Source organism: Phyllobates terribilis, unplaced genomic scaffold, assembly GCF_046119375.1.
Source record: "Phyllobates terribilis strain yellow unplaced genomic scaffold, ASM4611937v1 Scaffold_13__5_contigs__length_258822181, whole genome shotgun sequence".
Taxonomy (NCBI): Eukaryota; Metazoa; Chordata; class Amphibia; order Anura; family Dendrobatidae; genus Phyllobates; species Phyllobates terribilis.
In genome coordinates this window covers 222057391-222083680 of record NW_027362773.1, presented here as the reverse complement: position 1 = coordinate 222083680, position 26290 = coordinate 222057391, and the positions used below count along the sequence as shown (strand labels likewise).

Sequence of the window (26290 nt, the reverse complement as noted above, 5' to 3'; positions counted from 1 at the left end):
CGGCAGGTAGCCTGACAGGTGATCCGGGTAGGCAAGCAGGTGGGCACGGCAGGTAGCCAGACAGGTGATCCGGGTAGGCAAGCAGGTGGGCACAGTAGGTAACCTGACAGGTGATCCGGGTAGGCAAGCCGGTGGGCACGGCAGGTAGACAGGCTGGCGGGCACAGCTGATAGACAGGCTGGCGGGCACAGCTGATAGACAGCCTGGCGGGCAACGCTGATAGACAGGCTGGCGGGCACAGCTGATAGACAGGCAGGTGGGCACGCCTGATAGACAGACTGGCAGGCACTGGAACCTTGAGGGCTGAGGAGAGTGTTAGCACACAAACAGCAACCTTGCACAAGAACCTCCATTTTGGAGGTGGTGCTTTAAATAGGAGTGGTCCTCCGGCTGTTGACCGGGGACTCTTTTGGAAGCCGTCCTAAAGAGTCGTCCTAAGCACAGTGCCCGGGAAGCTGTGCGTGGTGTGCGCAACAGCAGCAGGGGAGCTGGAGGACGCCGGACCAGGAAAGCGGCAGTGAGGGGAACAGCACCTCTACCCGGCAGGAGGCAGAGAAGCCGACGCTACACATACCGGTTGTATACCGCACACAGCCCTCACTCACTGGCCATATATCACACACAGCACTCACACACTGGCCATTTACCGCCCTTAGCACTCACACATTAGCTGTATACCACACACAGCCCTCATACACTTGCTGTATACCGCCCACTGCACTTACACACTAGAGGTATAGCACACACGACACACACACTAGCCATATAACACATAGGCATACTACCATACACAGCCCTCACACACTGGCTGTATACCGTACACAGCCCTCACACACTGGCTGTATACCGCACATAGCCCACATACACTCACTGTACATTGATGTCACTAATACATTCCATACATGGCATATAAATGATATGAACACACTTGGCTCAGATATCAGTACCTGCTGCTTAGCTGCCCTGTAACATCATGTGCAGCACACTTTACTGGTTGAGGCTCCTCCTCCTGTGAGTAGATGCAGCAGCTGAGCTTAAGCCTGACACTGACTGGTTCATGTTTGGCCAATCAGTGTCGGCTTCATTCATGTCTCCTGTCTCCTCTGTATAAAAGAGATTGTCCACTGCTATACATACTGCCCCCCCATCGATTTAAAGAGTGGAAATAAGCATTTTTGACATTAACTTGTGTTGTCATTCTTACCTGTGAGTGGCGCTATTACTGACCGCTCACTAGGCATCATGTGACCCTCGGCTGATATCCGCTGATGTCACGTCAAGTTCCGGCTGCAGCCAGGAGTGACCAAGTGACACGCACTTCCCTGTTTGATGGGCTGTGGGCGGCGTTTCGACGCACGTCACTGCACAGCATCCACCACGCGCTTTCCTTCTCCTTTGCATTCGTTGGGAAAGCACGTGCTGGATGCTAGGGTGTGACATTTGGTGATACCACAACCGGCTACAGCTGGAACTTGATGTGCCATCAGCGGATGTCAGCCGAGGCTGCAGCTGGGGGTCACATGATGCCTGGTGAGTGGCCAGTGATAGCGCCACTCACAGGCAAGAATAACAACACAAAGTAATTACAAAAACACTTATTTCCACTCTTTAAATCGATGGGGGCAGTATGTATAGTAGTGGACAACCTCTTTAAATACACTACAAACAGTACATTTTTTCAGCATTTTCCACGTTGTTGATGCATTTTTTTAGGTGTTCTAATAGAAGCATGCTCTAGGTCTACAATAGCATGTTTATTAGGCAATTTTACATAGGTGTAATATAGACACATTTCCATGGGTCTGATCGTGTGAACGAGTAGCATAATAGGTACTCATTGTATTATACTAGTATAAAATGTTGCCATGCTTTCAGCAAGACTGCTCTAAACATCGTAGCTGTATACTGCAGAACAGCTCCTATTTCTCTTAAAGAGAATCTTTTACCGGGTTTTTGTCACCTAATCTGAAACCAGCATAATGTAGAGAGAGACCCTGATTCCAGTGATGTGTCACTTCCTGGGCTGCTTGCTATGGTTTTGATAATATCACGGTTTTATCAGCAGGAGACTATTACTAGAGACCTAGTAAACCTGCTGCCTTGTAGAACTCCATATCCATGAGCTGTGTATAACCTTGCCCCCACTACTGATTGGCTGCTTTCTGTCTGTGATGCTAGTCACTACGCACGGACAAGCCAAGAGGCTGGGTAATCAAAAGATCTGAGGTCAAAAGCCAGGGGGGTACATCAAAGACAGAGGGGTGATACAAAAGAATAGTCAGGTCACGACCCAGGGTCAAAATATCAGGAAGACAGCAGATCAAGCAAAGGATCAAAGCAAACAGATGGTCAGAATGAGGTACAAGGTCAGGCAGCAGTAGGTCAGAGCACAGAACAACAAGGCAAACATACAAAAGTGAGCAAGAAGCTACAATTGGTACTAGTCTGATGCAGAGACCTGGCTAAATAGCCAGGTAATTATCTGAACAGGAGACACATGGAAGAAGCTCAAGCAATACCCTAACTCCAATTGGACGGCAATCAAGACATTGACAGCTCAGCATGCCCAAGCATCCGACCGTTCCTGCTCTAGACTGAACGGCAGACTGTTAATCCACTGCATTCAGACAACACAGAAAGGTGGAATCGTGACACTGCCTTGCACAGTGTACACATAAAGCTGCCAATCAAGGGTGTGGGCAGGGGTATACACAGCTCAGAATTCAGAGAACTGTTAGATCTGCAGCAGATAAAGCAGTGATTGTATCAAAACTGCAGCAAGCAGCTCAGTAAGTGACACATCATTGGAATCAGTGTCTTTGTTCCAACATCATTCTGGTCTTAGATGGGGTAACAAAAACCTGATGACAAATTCCCAGTAAATACTCGCTTTTCCGCAGTATCTGACAGTGGCCACTACGCTTCGTTCAAGGGATTACTATCTGGTGGTGGCTGCTGAAACAAATATTGGCTGATTATTGGGGGGGTCTTTGATGTGTGACCCCCAGTGACCTGATATTGATGAACTCTCCATGGACATGTGAACAAACAATCTTATGTTTTTCTTTGGTTAGTCTGGACTCCTAGATAAGATATAAGAGGACATCAGCATATGTTGGGTACATGGAAAGTATCTGACTTTCAAGCTCAGCAACCCTTCTTTTCTCTAATATCAAAAAATGTGTGGCAAAAGCCAAGGAATGAGCAAGTTGTGTGAATAACTAGCTGTCTGAAGGATTTGCTGACAAAACACTAATGTGTATAACCTGCTATAGAAGGAGAACTAGTCATTATCTCTGCTTCCCTTCTGGGAGGGGTTGTACCTTCTACTATAGGAAGTGAAAGAAGTCCCTGATCAGTTCCTATGAGCCAGGTAAGAGGCAAACATGGAGCTCAGCACAGGACTGCTCCTGGGCCTCATCCTTCTGGCTTATTTATGGTGGAAGACGTCTCGTCCTAAGGATTTTCCTCCAGGACCTGCACCCCTGCCTGTGTTTGGCAATATGCTACAGATGGACTTCTCCAATCCCCTGCAGAGTTTGAAGAAAGTAAGTACCAAGTGGAGGGAGTCAGGACACAGGACAGCTGGAGAGGGTTATCAATAAAGCTGAAAGTAGAATAATGTTTCATTGTTTCTGTAAATATATAATACCTGATTCCAAATTTTATATACCATCTTGATACAGAAATAATGTATTATGATGTGATCTTCAGAAGGAACATATGGAATTCATATATAAGGAAATCGCTGCATGTACTTGTCAGTATGTATACAGTAAGACATAAGAAGTAGCAGATGTCGTTCTGTCACATGTAGCAGAGCCGGCTTTGTCATTTGCTGCATCTCTTCATGTGGTAGTATTGATGTCTGTACAGTATATGGGACGATAGATAAATCTACTGCGTTATCTTAACTCAAAGTCCTATTGTGTGCTGGAAAAATATTATTAGTCACAATGACAACTATATTGTCAGTTTATGACTTTCTTATATATTGGGAGTAGCGCTCCTAAAGGGGTTGTCTCTTAAAATCAGTTCATTAAAAAATGTGGCCCCGCTATAGACAACACACTTCAGCTGCAGCTATAGCAAAAATGTAGTATTATATGGATCCGTTGTGATGACTGAAGTAGCTGCTTTTGTTTATATTTCACTCTCTTATATAATGCTTTTAATTTCACAGCAGAAAGTGGACATCACCATCACAGTCCCCATTGGAGCTCACAATCTACATTTCCTATCAGTATGTCTTTGGCATGTGGAAGGAAACCGGAGAACCCGGAGGAAACCCATGCAAACATTGGAAGAGCATACAAACTTTTGCAGATGTTGTCCTTGGTAGTTAGCACTGTAGCCTTGGAGTCCTGGGTTCAGATCTCATCGAGCCATCATGCTGCCCTGATACAGTGAGGCTCCCCTTTCTGACTGATAGGTAGGGAAAAGTGATGAGCAAGCATGCTCTTTAACCCTTTAAACGAGCATGCTCGGGTACTCGCCAAGTAGTTTCGGCGTGCTCGGCATTTCAGTTGCAGTCGCCATGGCTGCATGTGTCGCGGCTGTTACCCAGCTGTGACACATGCAGGGATTGACAGTTTGTCAGTGTTTGAGTGTTTGCTCTGTGTCTGTGTGTTTATTTAACTCTTTACTTTACTTTAATTAGGTTTGGTGATGAAAGGGTCTGATTGACACCTTGTCATCACGAAACAAAAGAGCTAGGTGATAGCTAATCCTATTCACCCAATCTCATTAGCATTTCCATTCATGTAATTTCTGGGGCAGCTGTGAGCTGCTATTTTTAGCCTAGGAAGGTGCCGTTAGGTAAACATGGTCCCTTGCCATTATTAACAGCTCACAGCTGTTTTGTTATATCCCCACGAACAGCCCTCAGGAGCGCTTTGGACACAGCGTATTTTTCCTGTGTCCAAAACGCTGTGCTCTAATGCCGCACTTTTGTTGTCGGTACATGTGAATCCACCACATATAATGACACTTCAATCGGTCAAAATCTGCAGCGGAGACTAGCGTGTCCGCTACCGAAGTTGACATTCTGTTGGCTGATATTAATAGCCAGGGAAGGGGCTATTAATATCACCCCTCAGCAGTCCCAGAAATGGCGCATCCATAAGATGCGCAAAATCTGGAGTTAGCCTCCGCTTTTTCCCTGTAGCGGTGGCAAGTGGGGTAATGGGGTTTTGGTTTACATCAGCCTTGTATTGGCCGCTGATTTGAAGCCCAAGTTAGTAATGGAGGGCGTCTATAAGATGCCCCCATTACTAACTGTGTAGTAAAGTTATTGCCGCCTTTTCAATAAATTAGATTACTGCCAACGATTGTCCCTCAGCGATCCAGGTCACTTCTACAGCAGTGACATCAGCAATCACTGATGTCACTGCTGTAGAAGACAGCAATGTATACTGACAAGAGTGTAAAATCACTCCTATCAGTATATATTGCTGCTGGAGTGAGGTCACTGGGGTTCATCAGCTGAAGATCAGCTGATCAGCCCCGGTGAGCTCACCACCAGCACTGCTGGGAACATTCTTCAGAATGTTCTCACAGTGAGGTCACGTGAGTAATCAGCTGATCACTCACATGAGAACAGGTCCTGGCAGTGAAGTACACTGCTGGAAGCGAGCGCGCTGCCTGCAGTGTACTGCCGGCCACCGGGAGGAGAGCATCGCTGGGGACCAATGACCAGGAGGACATCGGGGGGGCCGGACAGGTGAGTATAGTGTTTTTTATTTTATTTTTTACTTTTTTTTCTTTTTTTATACCGCATGGTAGCAGGTTCGGCTGAGGGGAATATTGCACCCCCCAGCTGCGCCACTGTTGCTGTTATCAGCCAGAGCGGAGGTCGGATGAGAGGAGTAGTAGTCCTCCTCTGCTGACATGGGTACCACCCTCAGCGTGTTTTCCCCACGAATTTGCGCCCATTAATTGAAACCCAGCAAATCTGCAGGTATAGATATTACATTGGACATGCTGCTTTTTTTCCGCAATGATAATCTTGAGCGGAAATTTCCGCATCATGTGCACGGCACATCAGGATTACCATTGCAATACCTGGCTGGCGGATTACACAGCGTTTCTGCGGCAAAAACCGCAGTGAAAACGCATCAAAAACGCTACGTGTGTACATAGCCTAAATTGTTATTTTGCTCTCTGTTTGATGTGATCAAAATCTTTACTGATACAATCTATTGCACCCTGACAGAAAAATTGCAGCTTTAATTTTGGGGATCCTGGGGGTCCTAATAGCACAAACAAAATACTTTGGGAGTGTCAAAGCACTTCCCACACCTCTGTCTCCCTGCTTCTATTACCCGCCCAGCACCAACTTCCCCTGCTTGACGGAAATCTCATTGATTGTGTTGCCAAGCCTGCATGGCTAATAGAGCCAGTGAGACAGAGGCTTGGGAAGCACGTCCAAAGCACTTAAACCTCATTTGCCTATGTATTAAAACAGCAATTTTTGATTCAGAGTGGAACAGTAAAGGTATGGATGATCTTATCCTTCAGAGAGTAAAATGACTATATACACAGTTTCGGGGAGTTGGGGTAGACAGATTTTGACAGAATCCCTTTAAAACGTCCCTTACACACACCGTTTTATTTTTCAATGCATTTTTTACTAGTATTTTTTGTTCTGTATTTTCCTATTAATTATATTTGTTACATTCTTTTCCTGTATGGAAGCCTGTAAAAAAAACATGAAAAAAAGTCAAAGTATGCCATGTAAAAAACGGATTTAATGCAACAATAGATTGCAGTAATTTGAGGCAAAAATACATACCAGAAAAAAATCCCGAACGGGGCTCGAACATCAGTGGTTTCCCACACTGTTATCTGCGTGACAACGTGAGAAACAGGGGTTATGATCAGCTGTAACATAGCTACCTCCAGTCACAGCGCTGTGGGATCACACTGTCACATGTCAGTGTGATCCCGCAGCTGTGAGAGTGACTCGCGGTAAAAATCTTACCGTGGTCATAGGCGCCATCTGATGGGGCTATTACCTCCATCATCCGGCGCCTTCTGTCACTGTAAACTAGCAGCGCAAGCGCCGCTGATGGGAGGAGTAATCTCTCATCAGCCGGCGCTAGCACAGTGAAATGAAAGTAAAAAAAAAAAAAGTTAACATGAATAAAAAATTATTTAAATAAAAATAGTAAACACATTATACTCACCTACACCTTGTCGAATGTTCTTATCCCCTGTAAAAAAATAAAACAACACCATATATTCACCTTAACACCTAATCCCCGATGCCCATGTCACCTGTAAAAAAGAAAAAAGAATAAACCACCATAATCCTCACCTGTCCGCCATAGTCCATACAATATTAAGTGGGCCAGGCATGGTACGTGTGTGAGTTTGCCTCACTTCAAAAGCCACCACCAGGTTCTGGCCATTCTCACACACGACCATACCTGGCTGTAGGTTCAGCGGTGTCAGCCACAGATCTGCCTGTGGTTTGTCAGTTATGCATGTTAGCTTCAGCACAGCCAGTTGCCGCTTGGCTGAGGCAGTGCTGCAGTACTTCCAGCTTCTGACTGATGTGCTCATTTCGGAGATGGAGACTGAAGAGGAGGAGGAGGTGCAGGAGCTGTAGAATGTGGGGGCAACCCTGATTGACCCAGGGCCCGCAATCCTCGGCGTTGGGAGGATGTGTTCTGTCCCAAGGTCCGACTGGGTCCCAGCTTCCACTATATTAACCCTAGAATGCATACCTGGGACCTCGCAGGCCCGACCTGTTAATTGTTTTCTATTTTCTGCAAGATTACTTTAGTTAGAATTTTTAAACTCTAGGTATTCCTCAGGTATATAGTTGTTTGTCATTTTTGTTTGAGTTATTCCATGTTATTTGCACATGGGCCTAAAAGGCCCCAGGTATGTGAAAAAGTAGATTTTTATGGTCATGCATTCTAGGGTTAACCCAGTGTGCCGTCAGGGAGATGTACCATCCCTGCCCACAAGCACTTGTCCACGTGTCCGTGGTTAGGTGGACTTTCCAAGTAACTGCATTGTTGTGGGCACGGCTAATGTTCTGGGACAAGTTCTCGTGTAATGCGGGGATGGCACACCAGGAGAAATAGTGACTGCTGGGGACCGAGTACCGAGGGACAGCTGCCGCCATCAGGTTGTGGAAAGCTTCCGTCTCCACAAGCCTAAAAGGCAACATTTCGAGTGCAAGCAGTCGCGAAATGTGTGAATTTAGTAGTGTGGCCTGTGGGGTGTTGTCTGTGTATTTGTGCTTGCGTTCCAAGTACTGGGGTAGGGACAACTGAACGCTGAGCTGTGATATGGAAGTGAACTTGCTTGCTGATGGTGCTAGTTGAGAGTGTGCAACGACAGTCGCAGGGTGGGAGGCATCTTCGAATGCGCCATGGACAGGGGATTGGCGTGCCTGCACAACAGCGGAAGAAGCAGTGGTGTCACCCACAGACACTGTTTCTGGACCCTGGCGTTCGGCCCACTTAGTTGGGTGCCTGATCATGCTGGTGGTGGTCAGGCTGGTAGTTTTGCTACCGCTACTGATGCTGGCCTGGCTGGTGGTGCAAATGGCCTTTTCGGGGTTATCGGCAGAGTCTTTAAAAAATAACCAGACTCAGGAAGATCTAACAGTTGTACTGGCAACTTCCGTCGTATTGTGTCTGCGGCCACCACACTGATTCTTCCTGCCTGTTGCGGTGCTACGCCTCCCTCCCCCTGTGTGCTGCTGTCCTCGCTCTGCATGTCCACCTGCCAGATTGGGTCATTAACTATATCATTCACCACCTTGTCTTTCACTTCCGCTCCCTGGTCCTCCTCCTGACTGTCTGGCAATTGTGTCTCATCATCATCATCATCCACCTGTTGCGACAGTAATTGCACTTTCCCACCGTTGCCTTCCTGTGACCGTGGCTGCTCAAATATTTGGGCATCGCTAACGCGTTCTCCTCTTGACTCGCTTGAAGCTGGCCGGGCAAGAGGCCCGAATCTACAAATGGAAAAGTGAACAGCTTTTCTGAGTATCCAAGTGTGGGATCAGTTGTCTCCGGGCACTTGGCATGGTGGGAGGAAGGAGGATCAGGGTGAGGAATATGCAGTCCAGACTCACGGCTACTGAGACTTGACCGTGTGGAAGACAGGGTGGTAGTGGTGGTGGCAAAGTGACTGGAAGCATTATCTGCTATCCAACCAACAACCTTTTGACATTGCTCTGGGTTCACTAGTGGTGTGCTGTGGTCCCTTAACAATTGGGACAGGAAGGTCGGGCGACAAGATGTGGGTGTTTGTTGTGGCACAGTTTCAGCTTGCCCACAGATTCGGCCTCTGCATGCACCATCACCATCACGTCTACTTCCCCATCCCTTGCCACGCACCTTGCCCATTTTAAATGGAGGACAATATTTTCCACATTCACTAGAAATGGCTGATTTTGGAACACAGTTATATGTGATACATCTAAGAACCACAGTTTTAAATAGTAGGCCTGTAATTTACTAATATTATTCTTCACAGAGACCTAGTGTTAATAGCTTGACTGACACACTGCAACGAAATGGAAGGCAGAAATGGCTGATTTTGGAAAACTGTTATATGTGATATGTCTGACAGAGAACCATGGATTTAAATAGCAGGCCTGTAATTTACTAATATTATTCTACACAGAGACTTAGTGTGAATAGCTTGACTGACACACAGCAATGAAATGGAAGGCAGAAATGGCTGATTTTGGAAAACTGTTATATGTGATATGTCTGACAGAGAACCATGGATTTAAATAGCAGGCCTGTAATTTACTAATACTATTCTACACAGAGATCTAGTGTGAATAGCTTGACCGACACACTACAACAGAATGGAAAAGGAGGCCAATATTTTCCAGGTTCAGTTCAAATTTCTGGATTTTTATTGCTGAAATATGGAACAGATCTGGTTGTATTCTGCAGTGCTAACAAGCAAATGGAGTAGAAAAATGGTGTACTCTGGATTGCTTTTTAAGCAAATAACCAGGATTAAGATAAAAAAAATTTGCTCTAGCCCCTGATACCTGGGGTTTTGTCTACAAATATTTGTCACAGCAGGATCACTCAGAAGTTGAACATGCAATGGACCCTCTTGTGCTGTATCATGCTCTGCAGTCTGTCACATACCCTGCCTGCCTTGGTTTTTAAGCAAATAACCAGGATTAAGATAAAAAAAAAATTTGACCTGGCCCCTGATACCTGGGGCTAAGTCTACAAATATCTGTAAGAACAGCAGCAGCAAGAATGTACTATGGACCCTGTTGCACTATATGCACTGCAGTCTGACACATACGCTTCCTGCCTGCCTAACTCCTGCTATCACCTTCACCACTGAAAATATGCACCTGGATTAGTCCTCAGAAGGAGATGGATATATAGATACATGTTGTGCAATACCTATACTAACTCTAAACAAGCAAATCTCTCCCTAACTCAGCAGCAGCTCTCCCTACTCTGCCTGATTCCAGGGTAGACTGTGACAAGCATAGCGGTGCCAGATCTTATATAGACCTGATGATGCTATGCGGCCAGCCAATCACTGTAATGTCCACAACAAACATGGCCACGGCATTACAGTGCGTGGCAAGCAATCCCTGCATGTTCATTGGCTCTCTAAAGAGCACCAAACATGCAGGGCGGGAACCTGAGTTCCTGCCCGAGCAACCTGGAAATACTCTCCGAGCGCACAGCTTGTCGAGCACCGTGATGCTCTGGCGAGTACCGAGCAGTGGCGAGCATGTTCGCTCATTACTACTCACCTCTCTTCAGCTCTCCTAAACTCTATTCAGCTCTCCTCAGTTCTAGTCTTATGACAAACTCTAATAGATTCTGTGGTTTATAACTCATATTGCAGTTAAGAAAAGTTTGATGACCACCAGTATAACCATGATTACAATTTCCAGAGGGATTGCCATCCAGCTTTCATGAACCATTGAATGTTAAATATTTCAAGGTATATAGTCAAAAGATTTTGTACTATCTTTCTTATACACTAAACACAATTTTTACTCCTTTTTCAGTTTTCTGAGAAATATGGTCCCGTGTATGGCCTGTCCCTGGGATTTACTCCAGCTGTCGTGGTGCGAGGGTTTAAAGACCTTAAAGAAGTTCTTGTGACTAAAGGAGTTGAGTTTGCAGACAGACCTCAGAACAGGATATCAGAAGTCATCTCTGGTAGAAAAGGTGCATGCTGCATGGACTATTCTGATATTTCTGGCAAACTCTAGGTAGAATAATGGTCATAGTTGATGGATAAATTCATACAAATGTACAGTAGAGCTGTCCATACGACACTAATTTTAGATGGCCAGAATTTTTTTTTTAAATATTCCCAGCAATTCCTCTTTTAAGTTTTGCTTTTTCTTCAATTTTTCTTCTGTTTCCCATAAGATCAGTCACATATCTGACGCGCCCCCAGGGCCGTGGGGTACTCGGCATCCGGGCCTATGAATGCCGGTATAGGGGATATCACAGTGGCTGGCCCGGTCCGTGACCCAGGGCGGTCAGTGCAAAAAGCTGATATTTTATAGGGGATTTGGAAAGTTCGTGACGCCACCTGTGGGATGCGGCTAAGGGGTGCCGCCGCTGCGGAGCAGGCCTCTGGAGCTGGTGTTACTGCTGCAGGGGTGGTGTGGCTCTCCACAGGTAGAGCTTAACTCCAGGGCAATGTAAGGTAAATGGTGGTTGCGCTGGGCGTTGTAGTGCAGTGAGGGAATGTTGGCGCAGACTAAATAATTGGTCAGAGGCGGTGCGGTGCAGTCATCCGTGTCTTTACTCAAAGTTTTTTAGTTCCTCAGGGTGCACTGTCAGCTTACAGCCTCCCGCGTCGCGTTGCGTTCACCAGGCAGGGGTTCAGTTCTTCCTCACGTGATTTGGGAATGCAGAACCCCACTTTCCTGTGTTCCTCTCTAGACCGACTTCACACTGGGCCTTTCTCCCTCCTGCTCTGCGCTGCCCACTCTCAATCCGGCTCGGGTACTCTGAAGTCCCTCCTGTACGTCGGAGTTCACAGACCTGCTTGACCCTCACGGGGATTAGAATGCGGCTTACGTTCCCTCTGTCTTCTGACAGATTCGGGGCGTACGGGTGCCGTCCTGCACTCGCCGTACCCCCTAGGATCACTTCTTAGAACGGAGCCTACTCCTTGCTCCCCTCCTGGGCCTCCAGACTTGGCCCTACTTGTGGAGCAGAGCTCCTAATGAGACTCTGATCCAGGACTGTCCTTCTGAAATGTCCCGAGCTGTTCTTCTGAACTGCTCTCCTCTACACATCCTGCCACCCCAAGATGGCGTCCCTATATATACTTCTACCAAAGTGCTCCCTCTAACTACTTTCTCCTCCCACACCCACTACTGGTTCCCCCTACCTTTGGGTTCCCCCTACTCCAGCCAGGGTCAGGGCTCAGCAGGAACATACATTGCGTCTTGCCCTTCCAGCCAGCCTGGAGTAGTGTAGTGTTTGATGCAGGTGTTTGGGGTTCCGAGCAGCACTCCCTCCTTACCTGAGAGAAGAGAGACACCACACCTCTGGGTGAAGTGCAGTATCTCTGTGCGACTGAACCCTCAGGGGCGCCACATATTTCTTCTCTTCATTATTCATTGTCTGGTTGTAAAGGCAACATACACAATCACGTTGGAAAAATTTGAGCATGGGGTGTTCCAAAATATGCTCTGACAGATGACATTGGGGAGACAAGCATTGTGCAATTTTATATTAAATACTTGATCCTTTTGTTCTGAGGGGAGATACGTTGCTACCATAGATGTCGTAGCTGAAGCTTCTAAATATTGAAAGCGCATGAATGTTCTACTGAGAGGTGTTTGGCCAACAGCTATCTCATTTGCATGGGTACCTTAAGGCAACTGGCCACAGCAGAAGCCTTCCCCCATCAGCTCTGATGGAAAGAGGTCATAAATATTTTTAAGTACTGACACTTTTTTAAGCCCCACTCCCTCACTTGTTCACCAGCCAAAATACAAACAATCAGCAATATTAGATCCAATAATGGGCTCTAGATTTCCAATCCACTTTTTGTCTGAGGAGGCTAATTGCATGTATAAATTCCCAGTGTAGCATTGCATGGCCTATAAGTCTCCCTACAACTTGGCACTTTCTACATGAAAGAATGTCGAAAGGCTGAAGAAAAGGATTGACCTTAGAAATATCATTAAACCTGGAAATGAATTATAGTTGTACATAAATCTTGCAAAAAAAAACCCCAGTAGTTAATATCTGTCCTTTTCCTATCTGAAGAGTGTAACGGGTCTGGGAGGTGGAACCTCTGAGCTACTATACAAAGGGGCAGTCCTTGTAAGGAAGCGGGTGGCTCCCAGGGAAGGCGGGCAGGTAGACACGGCAAGTGACAGGAACAGTCTATGGGTAGAAGGGCAGGTGGTCACGGCAAGTGACGGGGAAAGTCTCTTGACAGGCGGGTGGTCACAGCAAGTGACAGCAGGGTAAGAGTCTCTAGACAGACAGGTGGTCACGGCAAGTGACGGCAAAGCCTCCAGGTAGGCTAGCAGGCGGGTAGCAGGTGAGCGCTCCCAGGTGAGCGGGTAAGAGTCTCTCGGCTGGCTTGCAGGTGGTCACGGCAAGTGACGGCAGAGCCTCCAGGTAGGCTAACAGGCGAATAGCAGGTGAGCGCTCCCAGGAGAGCGGGTAAGAGTCTCTCGGCTGGCTAGCAGGTGGTCACGGCAAGTGACGGCAGAGCCTCCAGGTAGGCTAGCAGGCGGATAGCAGGTGAGCGCTCCCAGGTGAGCGGGTAAGAGTCTCTCGGCTGGCTGGCAGGTGGTCACGGCAAGTGACGGCAGAGCCTCCAGGTAGGCTAGCAGGCGGATAGTAGGTGAGCGCTCCCAGGTGAGCGGGTAAGAGTCTCTCGGCTGGCTGGCAGGTGGTCACGGCGAGTGACGGCAGGTATCAGGCAGGTATCAGGCAGGTGCCTCCTGATCCACAGGCGGACTGGTCCATAGACAGACTGGTGGATGCTGGTAGACAGACTGTCGGACCGCAGGGAATGCAAGCAGGTAGACAGAGCTGGAAAACAGACTGGCAACGGGACCTGAGGGCTGAAGCAGAGGTGAAAGGCTTGCAACAACTTTGCTCGGGTACCTCCATTTTGGAGGAGGTGCCTTATATATGGGAGCTCCACCGGCAATTGGCCGGGGACTCCTTAGGACGGTGCGCGCGGCCCCTTTAAGAGAGAGGGAGCGCGCACGCGCGTGCCCTAAGCACAGTGCCCGGGAAGCAGCGAGCGCTGCCAGCAGCGCGGGAGGAGGACGCCGAGGATGGAGCAGGGAGGTGAGGGGAACAGCGTCTCTGCCTAGCAGGAGGCAGGGACGCCGATGCTACAGTACCCCCCCTTTAGGCCCCCCTTTTTTTAGGCCAGAGAGAAATTTATCTAGGATGAGTGGGGCATGGATATTCTCCCGGGGCTCCCACGTTCTCTCCTCAGGACTAAACCCCTTCCAATCCACTAGAAAAAAGGTTTTTCCTCTTACCCTTTTGGTGGCCAGAATGCTCTCTACCTCAAACTCGTCCTCAGCGGAAACCGGAGCAGGGGCGTACCTGTAGACTTGGAAAAAGAGTTAAGTACCACTGGTTTGAGGAGAGACACATGGAAGGAGTTAGGGATCCGCAAGTTGGCAGGGAGTTTAAATTTATAGGCCACCGGGTTGATTTGTTTGATAACTTCCAGTGGGCCGATGAACCGAGGCCCTAACTTGTAGGAAGGAATCTTGAGCCGGACATATTTGGATGAGAGCCAGACTTTATCTCCAGGACGGAATTGGGGCGGATCCAGACGTCTTTTGTCAGCCTGTTTCTTCATCCGCTCGGAGGACTGAAGAAGTGCGGACCTGGTACTTTCCCAAATGGAGGAGAATTCGCTAACAAGAGATTCCGCGGACGGATTATCCACCGAGGCGGAGACGGGAAACAGGATCTGAGGATGTTGACCGTAGACAATAAAAAACGGGGATTTGGAGGAAGACTCGCTCTCGTGATTATTATAGGAAAATTCGGCCCACGGTAAAAGATCCACCCAGTCGGAATGGTGGGCATTAACAAAGTGCCGGAGGTAACTGGTTAAGATTTGGTTAATCCGCTCTACTTGACCATTGGACTGTGGGTGATAAGCAGAGGAGAAGTCCAAGGTGACCCCCAGCAGTTTACACATGGCTCTCCAGAAGCGAGAGGTGAACTGAACTCCTCGGTCGGACACGATGTGGAGAGGGAGACCATGGAGACGGAAAATATGATGGATAAAGTCTTTAGCCAACTCAAATGCAGACGGAAGACCCGGCAGGGGAATGAAGTGAGCCATCTTAGAGAAGCTGTCAGTGACCACCCAAATGACCGTACAACCGGCAGAAACAGGGAGATCCGTTATAAAGTCCATGGCTATATGCTGCCACGGGGCAGCAGGTATGGGAAGAGGCAAAAGGCGGCCGGCTGGCAGATGTCTAGGAACCTTGTTGCGAGCGCAGGACGCACAGGCTGAGACAAAGTTTATTACGTCCTTGTGCAGGGTAGGCCACCAGTAATGCCGGGTAATAAGCAGGAGGGTCTTTTTCTGGCCAACATGGCCAGCTAGCTTAGACAAATGTCCCCAGTGTAGAACCTTCTCACGATCAGGTACTGCTACGAACGTCTTACCAGGTAGGAGACGATTTAGATACACGGGAGCCACCTGCATTACCTTGGCGGGGTCGATGATATGCTTTGGCTCCTCCTCTAGATCGGAGAACAAAAAGGACCGGGACAAGGCATCAGCTTTGATATTTTTGTCTGCCGGGCGAAAATGAAGAATGAAATCAAAGCGGGCGAAGAACAAGGACCACCGGGCTTGGCGCGGGTTAAGTCTTTGGGCACTCTGGAGATAAGCCAAGTTTTTGTGATCCGTGTAGATTATTACCGGGTAAAGAGACCCCACGAGCAGGTAACGCCACTCCTCCAGTGCCAACTTAATGGCTAACAATTCTCGGTCTCCTATAGAATAATTGCGATCAGATGAGGACAAGAGTTTGGAGAAGAAACCGCAGGTTACCATTCTTCCGGAAGACGACTTTTGGGTGAGCACCGCTCCGGCTCCGGAAGAGGAAGCGTCTACTTCTAAGAAGAATTGTTTGTTGCTGTCCGGACGGTGCAGCACAGGAGCGGAAGAGAAAGCTTGTTTCAAAGACAGGAAGGCCTCCTCTGCCTCGGGCGGCCATTCTTTGGGATTAGTGCCCTTATGGGTGAGCGCAGAGATAGGGGCAGTCCGGGAAGAGAAGTGCGGAATGCAGAGGCGGTAGTAGTTGGCAAAGCCCAGGAACCGCTGGATAGCCTTCAACCCCTCCGGTCGGGGCCACTTCTGGATGGCAGAAAGTTTCTCAGGATCCATTCGTAGACCGGTCTGAGAGATGATGTAGCCCAGAAATGGAAGCGAGGTCTGTTCAAAGAGGCACTTCTCAAATTTTGCGTAGAGGTGGTTCTGCCTGAGCCTGAGCAGGACCTGACGAACGTCCCTCCGGTGTGTCTGGAGATCCGGAGAGAAGACCAAGATGTCGTCCAGGTATACCACCCCGCAGGAGTAGAGAAGGTCACGAAAGATATCATTGACCAACTCTTGAAAGACGGCGGGAGCATTACAGAGACCGAAGGGCATTATGAGGTATTCATAGTGGCTGTCCCGGGTGTTGAATGCCGTCTTCCATTCATCCCCCTGACGGATACGAACCAGGTTATAGGCCCCACGGAGATCCAGCTTGGTGAAGATTCTAGCACCCCTCAGACGATCAAATAATTCAGAAATGAGCGGAAGGGGGTATTTATTCTTCACCGTGACCTGGTTAAGGCCTTTACAGTCTATGCAGGGACGGAGTGAGCCGTCCTTCTTTTTAACGAAGAAGAAGCCTGCCCCCGCCGGGGAGGTAGATTTCCGGATAAATCCCCGGGCCAGGTTCTCCTCGATATATTCAGACATGGACCGGGTCTCAGCAGTGGACAAAGGGTAGATACGCCCTCGGGGCGGAGTAGCGCCAGGTACCAAGTCGATAGGGCAATCGTATGGTCTATGAGGAGGTAATGTCTCTGCTTCCTTTTTATTAAAGACATCAACATAAGACCAATAGGGTACCGGCAGGCCGGGTAGATTGGCTGGGGGAGGAGAAGGACGGGCAGGACGAACGGGAACTAAACAAGTCTTATGGCAGTCCTGTCCCCAGTGAAGGACTTCTCCAGTCTGCCAATCAAGCACGGGTGCATGTCTCTGGAGCCAAGGTAGGCCAAGCAAAAGGGCATGAGAAAGTCCAGGTAGAACATGGAAGAAGATGCTCTCAGAGTGCAGCATTCCCACCTGCAGAGTTATGGGTTCGGTGATAAGTTGGATGAGATGCCGTAAGAGACCCCCATCCACGGAGGTGACAGATAAGGGTTCAGCCAGAGGTTTGGTGGGAATGCGGTATTTCTCTACCAGGGACTGAGAAATGAGATTTCCGGCAGCTCCAGAATCAAGTTGAGCTAGTTCGAAGTAACGGTTCTCCCTGCAGATGATAGAGACCGACAGCATCAGAGATGGAGAGGGTTTATTCTTGTCTAGGACGACCTCTCTGAGCGATCCTAGACACAGGCGTTTCCCGACCTCTCCGGGCAGGAACGGATCCGGTGCTCCTTACTGCCACAGTAGAAGCAGCTCCCCTCGGCACGGCGTGATTCTTGACGGGTTTTGACCATCTTGGTCTGGTCGACCTGCATAGGCTCGGGTGAGTGCGCCGGGGGAATAACGGAGGAAGTGACGGGTTTCTGGAAGGTAGGGGCAAGGTGTGGAAACCTCCTCTCACGGGTGGCCTCTTTGGTGCACTCCTGGAACCGGATATCAATCCGCGTGGCAAGTGTAATTAAGTCGTCGAGAGTGGTAGGAATGTCCCGACCTGCAAGTTCATCTTTAATACGACCGGATAGACCCTCCCAGAAGACGGACACCAGGGCTTCTTTATCCCAGGCAAGCTCAGAAGCAAGGGTACGGAACCGTATGGCATATTGGCCCACGGTGAGACTCTCTTGACGGAGGCGATGCAGAGATGAGGCGGATGAGGTCTTTCGTCCTGGTTCGTCGAAGACTTTCCGGAAGGCCGTGAGAAAGACTGGCAGGTTGGACACCAGGGGGTCTCCTCTCTCCCATAGAGGATTTAGCCAAGCCAGCGCCTCCCCAGGGAGATGGAACATGATGAAGGCCACTTTGGCTCGGTCGGTGGAAAACTGGTGTGCCAAAAGATCGAAGTGCAGGATGCACTGGTTAATGAAGCCCCGTGCCTGACCGGATCTCCACTAAAACGAGGCAGGGCGGAAAGGCGAGGACTGGAAAGGGATGCCATGGTATTGATGGGCAGCGACGCTGCCGGGGTAGGAGTCGTGCGACTGGAAGCAGGTCCCGAAGAGGTAGTCGGTGTGTCCAGGCGGGAGTTAACACTATGCAGGTGGCTCAGGATGGACTCCTGTTGGGACCTCTGACGGGATAGTTCATGGCATAGGTCCGAGAGCGAGGGAGCTTGGGTGCCACCGGGTTCCATGGCCCGAGCAAACTGTAACGGGTCTGGGAGGTGGAACCTCTGAGCTACTATACAAAGGGGCAGTCCTTGTAAGGAAGCGGGTGGCTCCCAGGGAAGGCGGGCAGGTAGACACGGCAAGTGACAGGAACAGTCTCTGGGTAGAAGGGCAAGTGGTCACGGCAAGTGACGGGGAAAGTCTCTTGCAGGCGGGTGGTCACAGCAAGTGACAGCAGGGTAAGAGTCTCTAGACAGACAGGTGGTCACGGCAAGTGACGGCAAAGCCTCCAGGTAGGCTAGCAGGCGGGTAGCAGGTGAGCGCTCCCAGATGAGCGGGTAAGAGTCTCTCGGCTGGCTGGCAGGTGGTCACGGCAAGTGACGGCAGAGCCTCCAGGTAGGGTAGCAGGCGGATAGCAGGTGAGCGCTCCCAGGTGAGCGGGTAAGAGTCTCTCGGCTGGCTGGCAGGTGGTCACGGCAAGTGACGGCAGAGCCTCCAGGTAGGCTAACAGGTGGATAGCAGGTGAACGCTCCCAGGTGAGTGGGTAAGAGTCTCTCGGCTGGCTGGCAGGTGGTCACGGCAAGTGACGGCAGAGCCTCCAGGTAGGCTAGCAGGCGGATAGCAGGTGAGCGCTCCCAGGTGAGCGGGTAAGAGTCTCTCGGCTGGCTGGCAGGTGGTCACGGCGAGTGACGGCAGGTATCAGGCAGGTGCCTCCTGATCCACAGGCGGACTGGTCCATAGACAGACTGGCGGATGCTGGTAGACAGACTGTCGGACCGCAGGGAATGCAAGCAGGTAGACAGAGCTGGAAAACAGACTGGCAACAGAACCTGAGGGCTGAAGCAGAGGTGAAAGGCTTGCATCAACTTTGCTCGGGCACCTCCATTTTGGAGGAGGTGCCTTATATATGGGAGCTCCACCGGCAATTGGCCGGGGACTCCTTAGGACGGCGTGCTCGGCCCCTTTAAGAGAGAGGGAGCGCGCGCCCTAAGCACAGTGCCCGGGAAGCAGCGAGTGCTGCCAGCAGCGCGGGACGAGGACGCCGAGGACGGAGCAGGGAGGTGAGGGGAACGGCGTCTCTGCCTAGCAGGAGGCAGGGACGCCGATGCTACAAAGAGTCTATTTGCAAATAACTATCAACAAGATATTAACGATTGTTTTCTTTGTAGGATTTCTGTAACTTTATTATTCATTGCTAGGTTTAGTGTTCCTTCTAAGGTCAATTTGTTTGCAGCCTAAAGGCACTCTTGAGTCTTGACTCATGACATACACTACTTAATACTACTTATGCATGCACTGTATTATACATTTTGTTATTTCACCCAGGGATAGTTGTTGCTCCCTATGGGAGGGAATGGAAGGAGCACAGACGTTTCACCCTGTCTACCCTGCGGAACTTTGGGCTAGGTAAAAAGTCCATGGAGGAAAGAATTTATGAGGAGAGTGTGCACCTTGTTGAAGAATTTAAGAAAAATAAAGGTAAGTGTGATCTATACATGTCTGCTAGCATGGATCAATTAGTTACACAGATTATATATAGAAATAAATAAAATTCAGCCCCGATTCATGAAAGTTTTTTTGCCAGAATTCTGGTATAAAAAGTTTTGAAAAAACAATTTTTTGTGCAACATGAGGATGTGCAAAAATGTTGCGACTTTTGGGGTTTTCACAACATTTATACCAAGCACTGACAAAATGGGTAAAGCTGGGGCATGATCGGGGCATGGAGACTCTCATCAAATTCAAGACCAATCTTACTCCTCCAATCCTTGACTGGAGCAAGATTTGTAGGATGGAGCACACGGATGCACACATTACTTTGCACCTCATCTGATTCATTAACAGGCATGCGGCACATAATGAATTAGGCACCTTGCACTATAATCTGCCCACTCATCAAGACCGATGTGAAAAATGCTAATCTTGATGAATCTGGGCCGTGTATGTGTAAAATGAGACGCAATTAAAAAATAAAGAATGTATTGTACGTCCAGGACCTATAGACACATAAGTGAACGTCTAGTTGTCTGTGACATGAAGTGGCACAATTTTTTTTTTTGCGAATTCTCCCAAAGTCTATGAAATAAAACCTCGGCATCCTACTGTATACAATCAAAGGCAAAAAATACAGGCCAAAAACAGTTTACATCCACTGTACATCCCTAATACATGAGCCCTGTGTCTAATTCGCCTGAATTAATATCATTCTTTTAAGAAAAGTATTAATGTAACAAAGTTCCATATTTGTATTTTTCAGACTCTCTGTATGATCCACACTATCTACTAGAAAATGCCGTGTCCAACATTATTTGTTCCATTGTATTTGGGAAACGCTATGATTACGACGACTCAACATTTAGAGATATTCTTAATCTTGTGCGTGAAAACATGAAAATGGCAACTCAGTTCTGGGCTCAGGTATGAAAATATTTTCAAAGGGCAATTTACTGAGATAATGACTTTTGTGTGTGTTCGTTGGCTGTAAGCCATAATCATCAACATTAACAGAAATAAACACTTGAAATAGATCACTCTGTTTGTAATGACTCTATATAATATAGGAGTTTCACTTTTTGTATTGAAGAACTGAAATAAATTAACTTTTTGATGATATTCTAATTTTGTGAGAAGCACCTGTATTACAAACTTAAAGGGGTTTTCCTCTTTTTTTCTTTTTAAAAAATCCTATAGTGCCATGTTGTAATAATTCCTAATTTACCCTTTAGAATTCTGTACTATTCTTGCGATCCTGATAGCAGCCATGTTACCCCATCTTTGTGATTCCGTCTCCCTAGCAGATCATGTGATCACTAATGACTTTAGGTACATGGGCAGGTGAGACCACCACTGAATAGCGAATGCACAGCCTGATTACAACATGAATATGGAGAGAAGATGCAAGAAATTCTGGAATATGTAGTCTAGCGCTTACAAACTGGAAGTCTAGAATGAAGTGAAGTGGTGGATGGGCAGATAAAAGTATTAAAAAAAAATACAGATTTGTCAAGTACCGTAAATATCTTTGTTACCTTTGTCTTACATATTGGATCCTTTTAATAAAAAAGTGTAAATGCATTTAAATAAAAATAGAGCAAATATAAATAAAATAGATTAACGAGGACATTATATCATGCAACATACAGTACAGTGGGTACGGAAAGTAATCAGACCCCTTTAAATTTTTCACTCTTGGTTTCATTGCAGCCATTTGGTAAATTCTAAAAAGTTCATTATTTTTTCTCATTAAAGTACACTCTGCACCCCATCTTAACTGAAAAAAACAGAAATGTAGACATTTTTGAAAATTTATTAAAAAAGAAAAACTGAAAATTTCTACATTTCAGTTTTTTTTTCAGTCAAAATGGGGTGCAGAGTGTACATTAATGAGAAAAAAATGAACTTTTTAGAATTTACCAAATGGCTGCAATGAAACAAAGAGTGAAAAATGTAAAGGGGTTGAATACTTTCCGTACCCTCTGTAGAAGAAAGCTAAGCAGGTATGTTGTCATTTATTGGGAACGGTTGGCGATCATTAAAACTGGTAATAAGGCATTATTCATTTTACTTCTTACAAATGAGAAAATATGTTTTTAACATTTAAAAATACAGAATTCTAATATTTATGAGTCTTCACTGTTTAGTTCAATTCAGCTGATGCCATCTACAATTTCAATGCCAGACCTCCGACTCCATCTACACATTAAAGGGTTTGTCCATTACTGCGCAATCACTTCTTAAATTGACTTAAATACATTGTAAACATCCCTAAGCACACCTGATTCTGCCATTGTTTTCTGTTTTGTACTCCACCATTTCATTGAAGGGATATTCGTATTCATTCTTCTTCGGGAGTGTTTAATTTCACACCTCCCTGCCAAACACGGCTCAGTAGTTGATCTAGCCATCTAGGAGTTTCAGACGCTGCCCATCTTAGATTTTGGGAGGGATGGGTGAAAGCGTCCCAAAAGAGCAAAAAGGAAAAGAGCAGCAGAATCAGGGGACCTCAGGGATTTTTACAATGCATTTAACTCAATTTTGCAGCACAAAAAAAACCCTGTGTAATTATCTCTCAGACTAGCATTCTTTCCCCAATCTCCTTGTAGTTTCTCTTGATGGCCTCGTGTAAAAAAAAGTCACAAGGCCATCTCAGCCAATTAGATGGCATTGATTATGTCACATGACCACCAAGAGACACAGTGCGGAGACTGGGGAAATGGTACTGGTCCGGGGTGTAAAAATTCTGTTTGCTTTTTTTGTCATGGACAGCTGAGCTATTATGAACGGGTAGTCCAGTAGTGGACAGCCCCTTTAAACCTAAAGTTTCTTACAGGTTATGTATCAGTTTTTTCATTTCTATCCCTATTTAAACTTAAAAGTTCTACTGGATCCTTAAAAAAACCAAACCAGAAGACGTTTGAGGATGTTGCGAAATCTGGAATGGAAATACCGCTGGTGAAAGTGGGTTTTTGAGGCATATGCTGGGTCCTGGAGGGAGCCTAAATAAGCCGGGGTATTGAAATACAGAGCCCACAAGGGAGGGAAGGCTAAGCTATGACTTTAAATTCTGTTTTATAACGACCCTATGCAATGGACCCAATATAACTGACATATCTTAATTTCTCATCTTAGATATACAATGCATTTGGATTTGTTAGGCATCTTCCCTTACCACACCAGAAGATATTCAAAAATGTAAAGATTGTTTTTGGGTTTCTCAGGAAAGTTTTAGAGGAGCACAAGATAACCCGGGTACCTGAGCAACCACGAGACTACATAGACTGTTACTTAGATGAAATGGACAAGGTAAATTCATGGAATATATGAAAAATAGCTGAACAAAGAATTTATTAGTAATTTTTACATCAATTAGTATTTTCCATGATATAATTTTGGTTTTGTCTCCAGGTTTAAGAAGAAAGGAATAAATGTTTGTAACCTCCTGATTTATGTTGCCCGTAGGAGCAGAAAGACGATAACAAGTCTACATTTGATGATGAAAATCTTTTTACCTGTGTGGGAGATCTTTTTGTGGCCGGCACAGAGACCACATCTGCCAGCTTGGAGTGGTGTCTTTTTTATATGATGCTATATCCAGATATTCAAGGTAAAAGTTTACAATTGTATCAAATTCTTTTTTGTGTCCTCATTATTTCTCCAGACTTTTCCTTATTTCAATCATTTTATGCTAGAGAAGTGTAGAGATGAAATAGACAAGATTCGAGGAACGAGAGACCATCTTGACTATGAGGACAGGATGAATATGCCGTACACGCAGGCTGTGCTACAAGAAGTACAACGCTTTGCCTCAGTGGTACCATTGGGCGTTGCTCACTCTTCTATAAAAGATGTGCAATTAAATGGCTATACTATCCCAAAAGTAAGTACAATGCTTGCGTCAATTTGAAAAGAATTGCTGAATAGATTTTTGGAGTAGCCCAATTGACTATAGCGATGAGATTTAAGAAATTGACTGTATCTTGCTCTTAACCCACCTTTACCCCTGCTATTCCTTTTCATACAGTACTTATCCAATAACCTTTCATTCTTGTATCTATCCAGGGAATCACAATAATCACAGATCTGTCCTCACTTCATTATGATGAGGGTCAATGGAAGTATCCACATGAGTTTCATCCTGAGAACTTTCTGAACAAGGACGGAGAACTGAAGAAAATTGACTCCTTTTTACCATTTTCTGCAGGTAACACAGTACAAAATAAATAGATAAATGATTGATTCATGAGTAATGTCCCCAAAAATAGGTTATTTATTTTTTTAAATGGAGATAAGATAATTACTATGCCACCATCACTTTTTAAAGTCAATGTGGCCAGGTCTTGCTCTTAATTTATTCCTGCTATCCCACTGAGTTTTTTTTTTAATTCCTCCATATGGTTCCAGAGATATGGACCTTTTAACTTAGTACTAATTTTTATGGTTTTTACCAAGTGGGCAGTGCTCACGGGGTAGCAATGCAAAGCAGCCTAAAGATACACCTCCAGGGAATCCTGTGAGCCATGCCCCTTTGGTACATACCATAAAAAGTAGCACCACATAAAAAGACCAATATCTTTGAAACCATTTGGTGGATTTAAATAAAACAAAGCAGAAAAAAAACATAATACTCAGGGGAGCAACAGGAATAAAATAGGATCAAAAAATGGCCATTTTTGACTGGTTCCCTTTAAACCTGCCATTCATGTAATGAGGCAATCGATACTCAAGGAGGTTATTGCAAGGTTTGTGATAGGTGAGATCATGGTTCGCCTGTTCTTTAGTTGTTCCATGATGCCTTTTAATAATCTGTTTTCCCATCAGGGCCCCGAGTTTGTCTTGGGGAGAATCTTGCACGCATGGAAATTTTTCTATTCTTCACATCTATGCTCACGCACTTTGAGTTTCACCTGCCAGACCCAAAGTTTCCTCCAGACACCACACCAGTTTTTGGAATTTCCCAGGCTCCTAAAAGGTTTAAGACCAGGCTGGTGCTACGTACCTAATCAGATGACCTGAAGACAAATAACAGCAAGGAATTAAAAATCTTGGAACTACACTGGAGTTTTGCACAACTCGTAAATAGTCATTTACAATAAAATTACTCCAAATAGACCATTGCCTTATTGTGACTGGAATTTGTGTGACAGATTTTTAGTTCAATCATATATTGTACATGCTAACCATCTTCTTTGAGAAGATCACCCCTTAGGTCGGGTTCACATTGAGTTTTTGCAACACATCAGTTACTCCATCAGGGGTTTCACCTGAAGCCTTGAAAAAATAGGATTTGGATGCAATCTCCAATGGGGTCATTGACTTTAATGAGACAGAGTCACTTTGTTTTCTGTCTGGCCCTTGTTTCGATAGTGTCCGCCTACTTTAGGCATGCACAACTGCGCTTCAGACACTGCTGAAAATGAGGTCAGATGGAGCATGACGTGAGTATCTGCTTCATTGAAGTCAATGGTTCGAATCTCATATTTCAGGGTTTCAGATGGAAGATCCAAAAAAGACACTGCTTTGTTACAAAAATGCATGTGAACATAGCTCTTGAAGACTGTCTTAGAGAAAAATTGTAATATCTATATATATAATTGTCTTATCCCGTCTGTCTTTCTGTCTGTCCTTCTGTCCAAGAAATCCCGCGTCGCTGATTGGTCCGGCCGCGACCAATCAGCGACGCGGGATTTCAGAAAAAGATGGCGGCTGTTAGCGGCTCATCTGCCGCACGGAGGTCAGCGGCGATGCAGCCGGCTGCTCGCAGCAGAAGTACCCGCACAGGCAGCTCCTCTCCCAGGCCTAAACTAATACGACGTTTAAACACCGCTCTGCTGATTGGTCGCGGCCGCCGGCGCCAGCCGGTCATTTCCCGGCTGCTCGCAGCAGAACTACCCCGACCGACGGCGCCGCTGACCTCCATGCGGCTACCGTCGGGAGATCAGTGGCTAGGGCCGCTGATCTCCCAATGGCAAGTGTGAAGGGAGGACCGGGGAGCGGCCCCGCCGGTCGGGATGCTTCTGCTGCGAGCAGCCGCTCATCTCCCGGCTGCTCGCAGGGGAAGTACCCGCACAGGCAGCGCCGCTCCCGGGCCTACACTAATACAACGTTTAAACACCGCTCTGCTGATTGGTCGCGGCCGCCGGCCGCGACCAATCAGCGATATTGGCGCCAACTTTAAACACCGCTCTGCACAGAGGTCAGCGGCGATGCAGCCGAAGTATCCCGACCGGCAGTGCCGCTGACCTCCATGCGGCTACCGT

At 46.9% G+C, this 26290-nt stretch overlaps 1 protein-coding gene across 1 annotated transcript; it reads left to right on the top strand.

Annotated features, from left to right (window-relative positions):
- Positions 1-3328: 3328 nt before the first annotated feature.
- On the top strand, positions 3329-25091 carry LOC141174403 (cytochrome P450 2J6-like). The gene is made up of 9 exons (XM_073659315.1): positions 3329-3548; positions 11033-11195; positions 19860-20012; positions 20791-20951; positions 23163-23336; positions 23493-23637; positions 23723-23910; positions 24093-24234; positions 24852-25091. The coding sequence occupies exons 1-9, from the start codon at positions 3387-3389 to the stop codon at positions 25031-25033; spliced, it is 1470 nt and encodes a 489-aa protein (XP_073515416.1). The 5' UTR covers positions 3329-3386; the 3' UTR covers positions 25034-25091.
- Positions 25092-26290: the final 1199 nt, after the last annotated feature.

What these genes read in the sequence shown, in the direction of transcription:
- LOC141174403 (XM_073659315.1), top strand. Translation starts at nt 3,387, where the DNA reads ATGGAGCTCAGCACAGGACTGCTCCTGGGCCTCATCCTTCTGGCTTAT. An exon ending in ACTTAGATGAAATGGACAAG is followed by an intron (nt 23,337 to 23,492) that starts GTAAATTCATGG and finishes TGTTGCCCGTAG; the next exon opens with GAGCAGAAAGACGATAACAA. An exon ending in ATGGCTATACTATCCCAAAA is followed by an intron (nt 23,911 to 24,092) that starts GTAAGTACAATG and finishes GTATCTATCCAG; the next exon opens with GGAATCACAATAATCACAGA.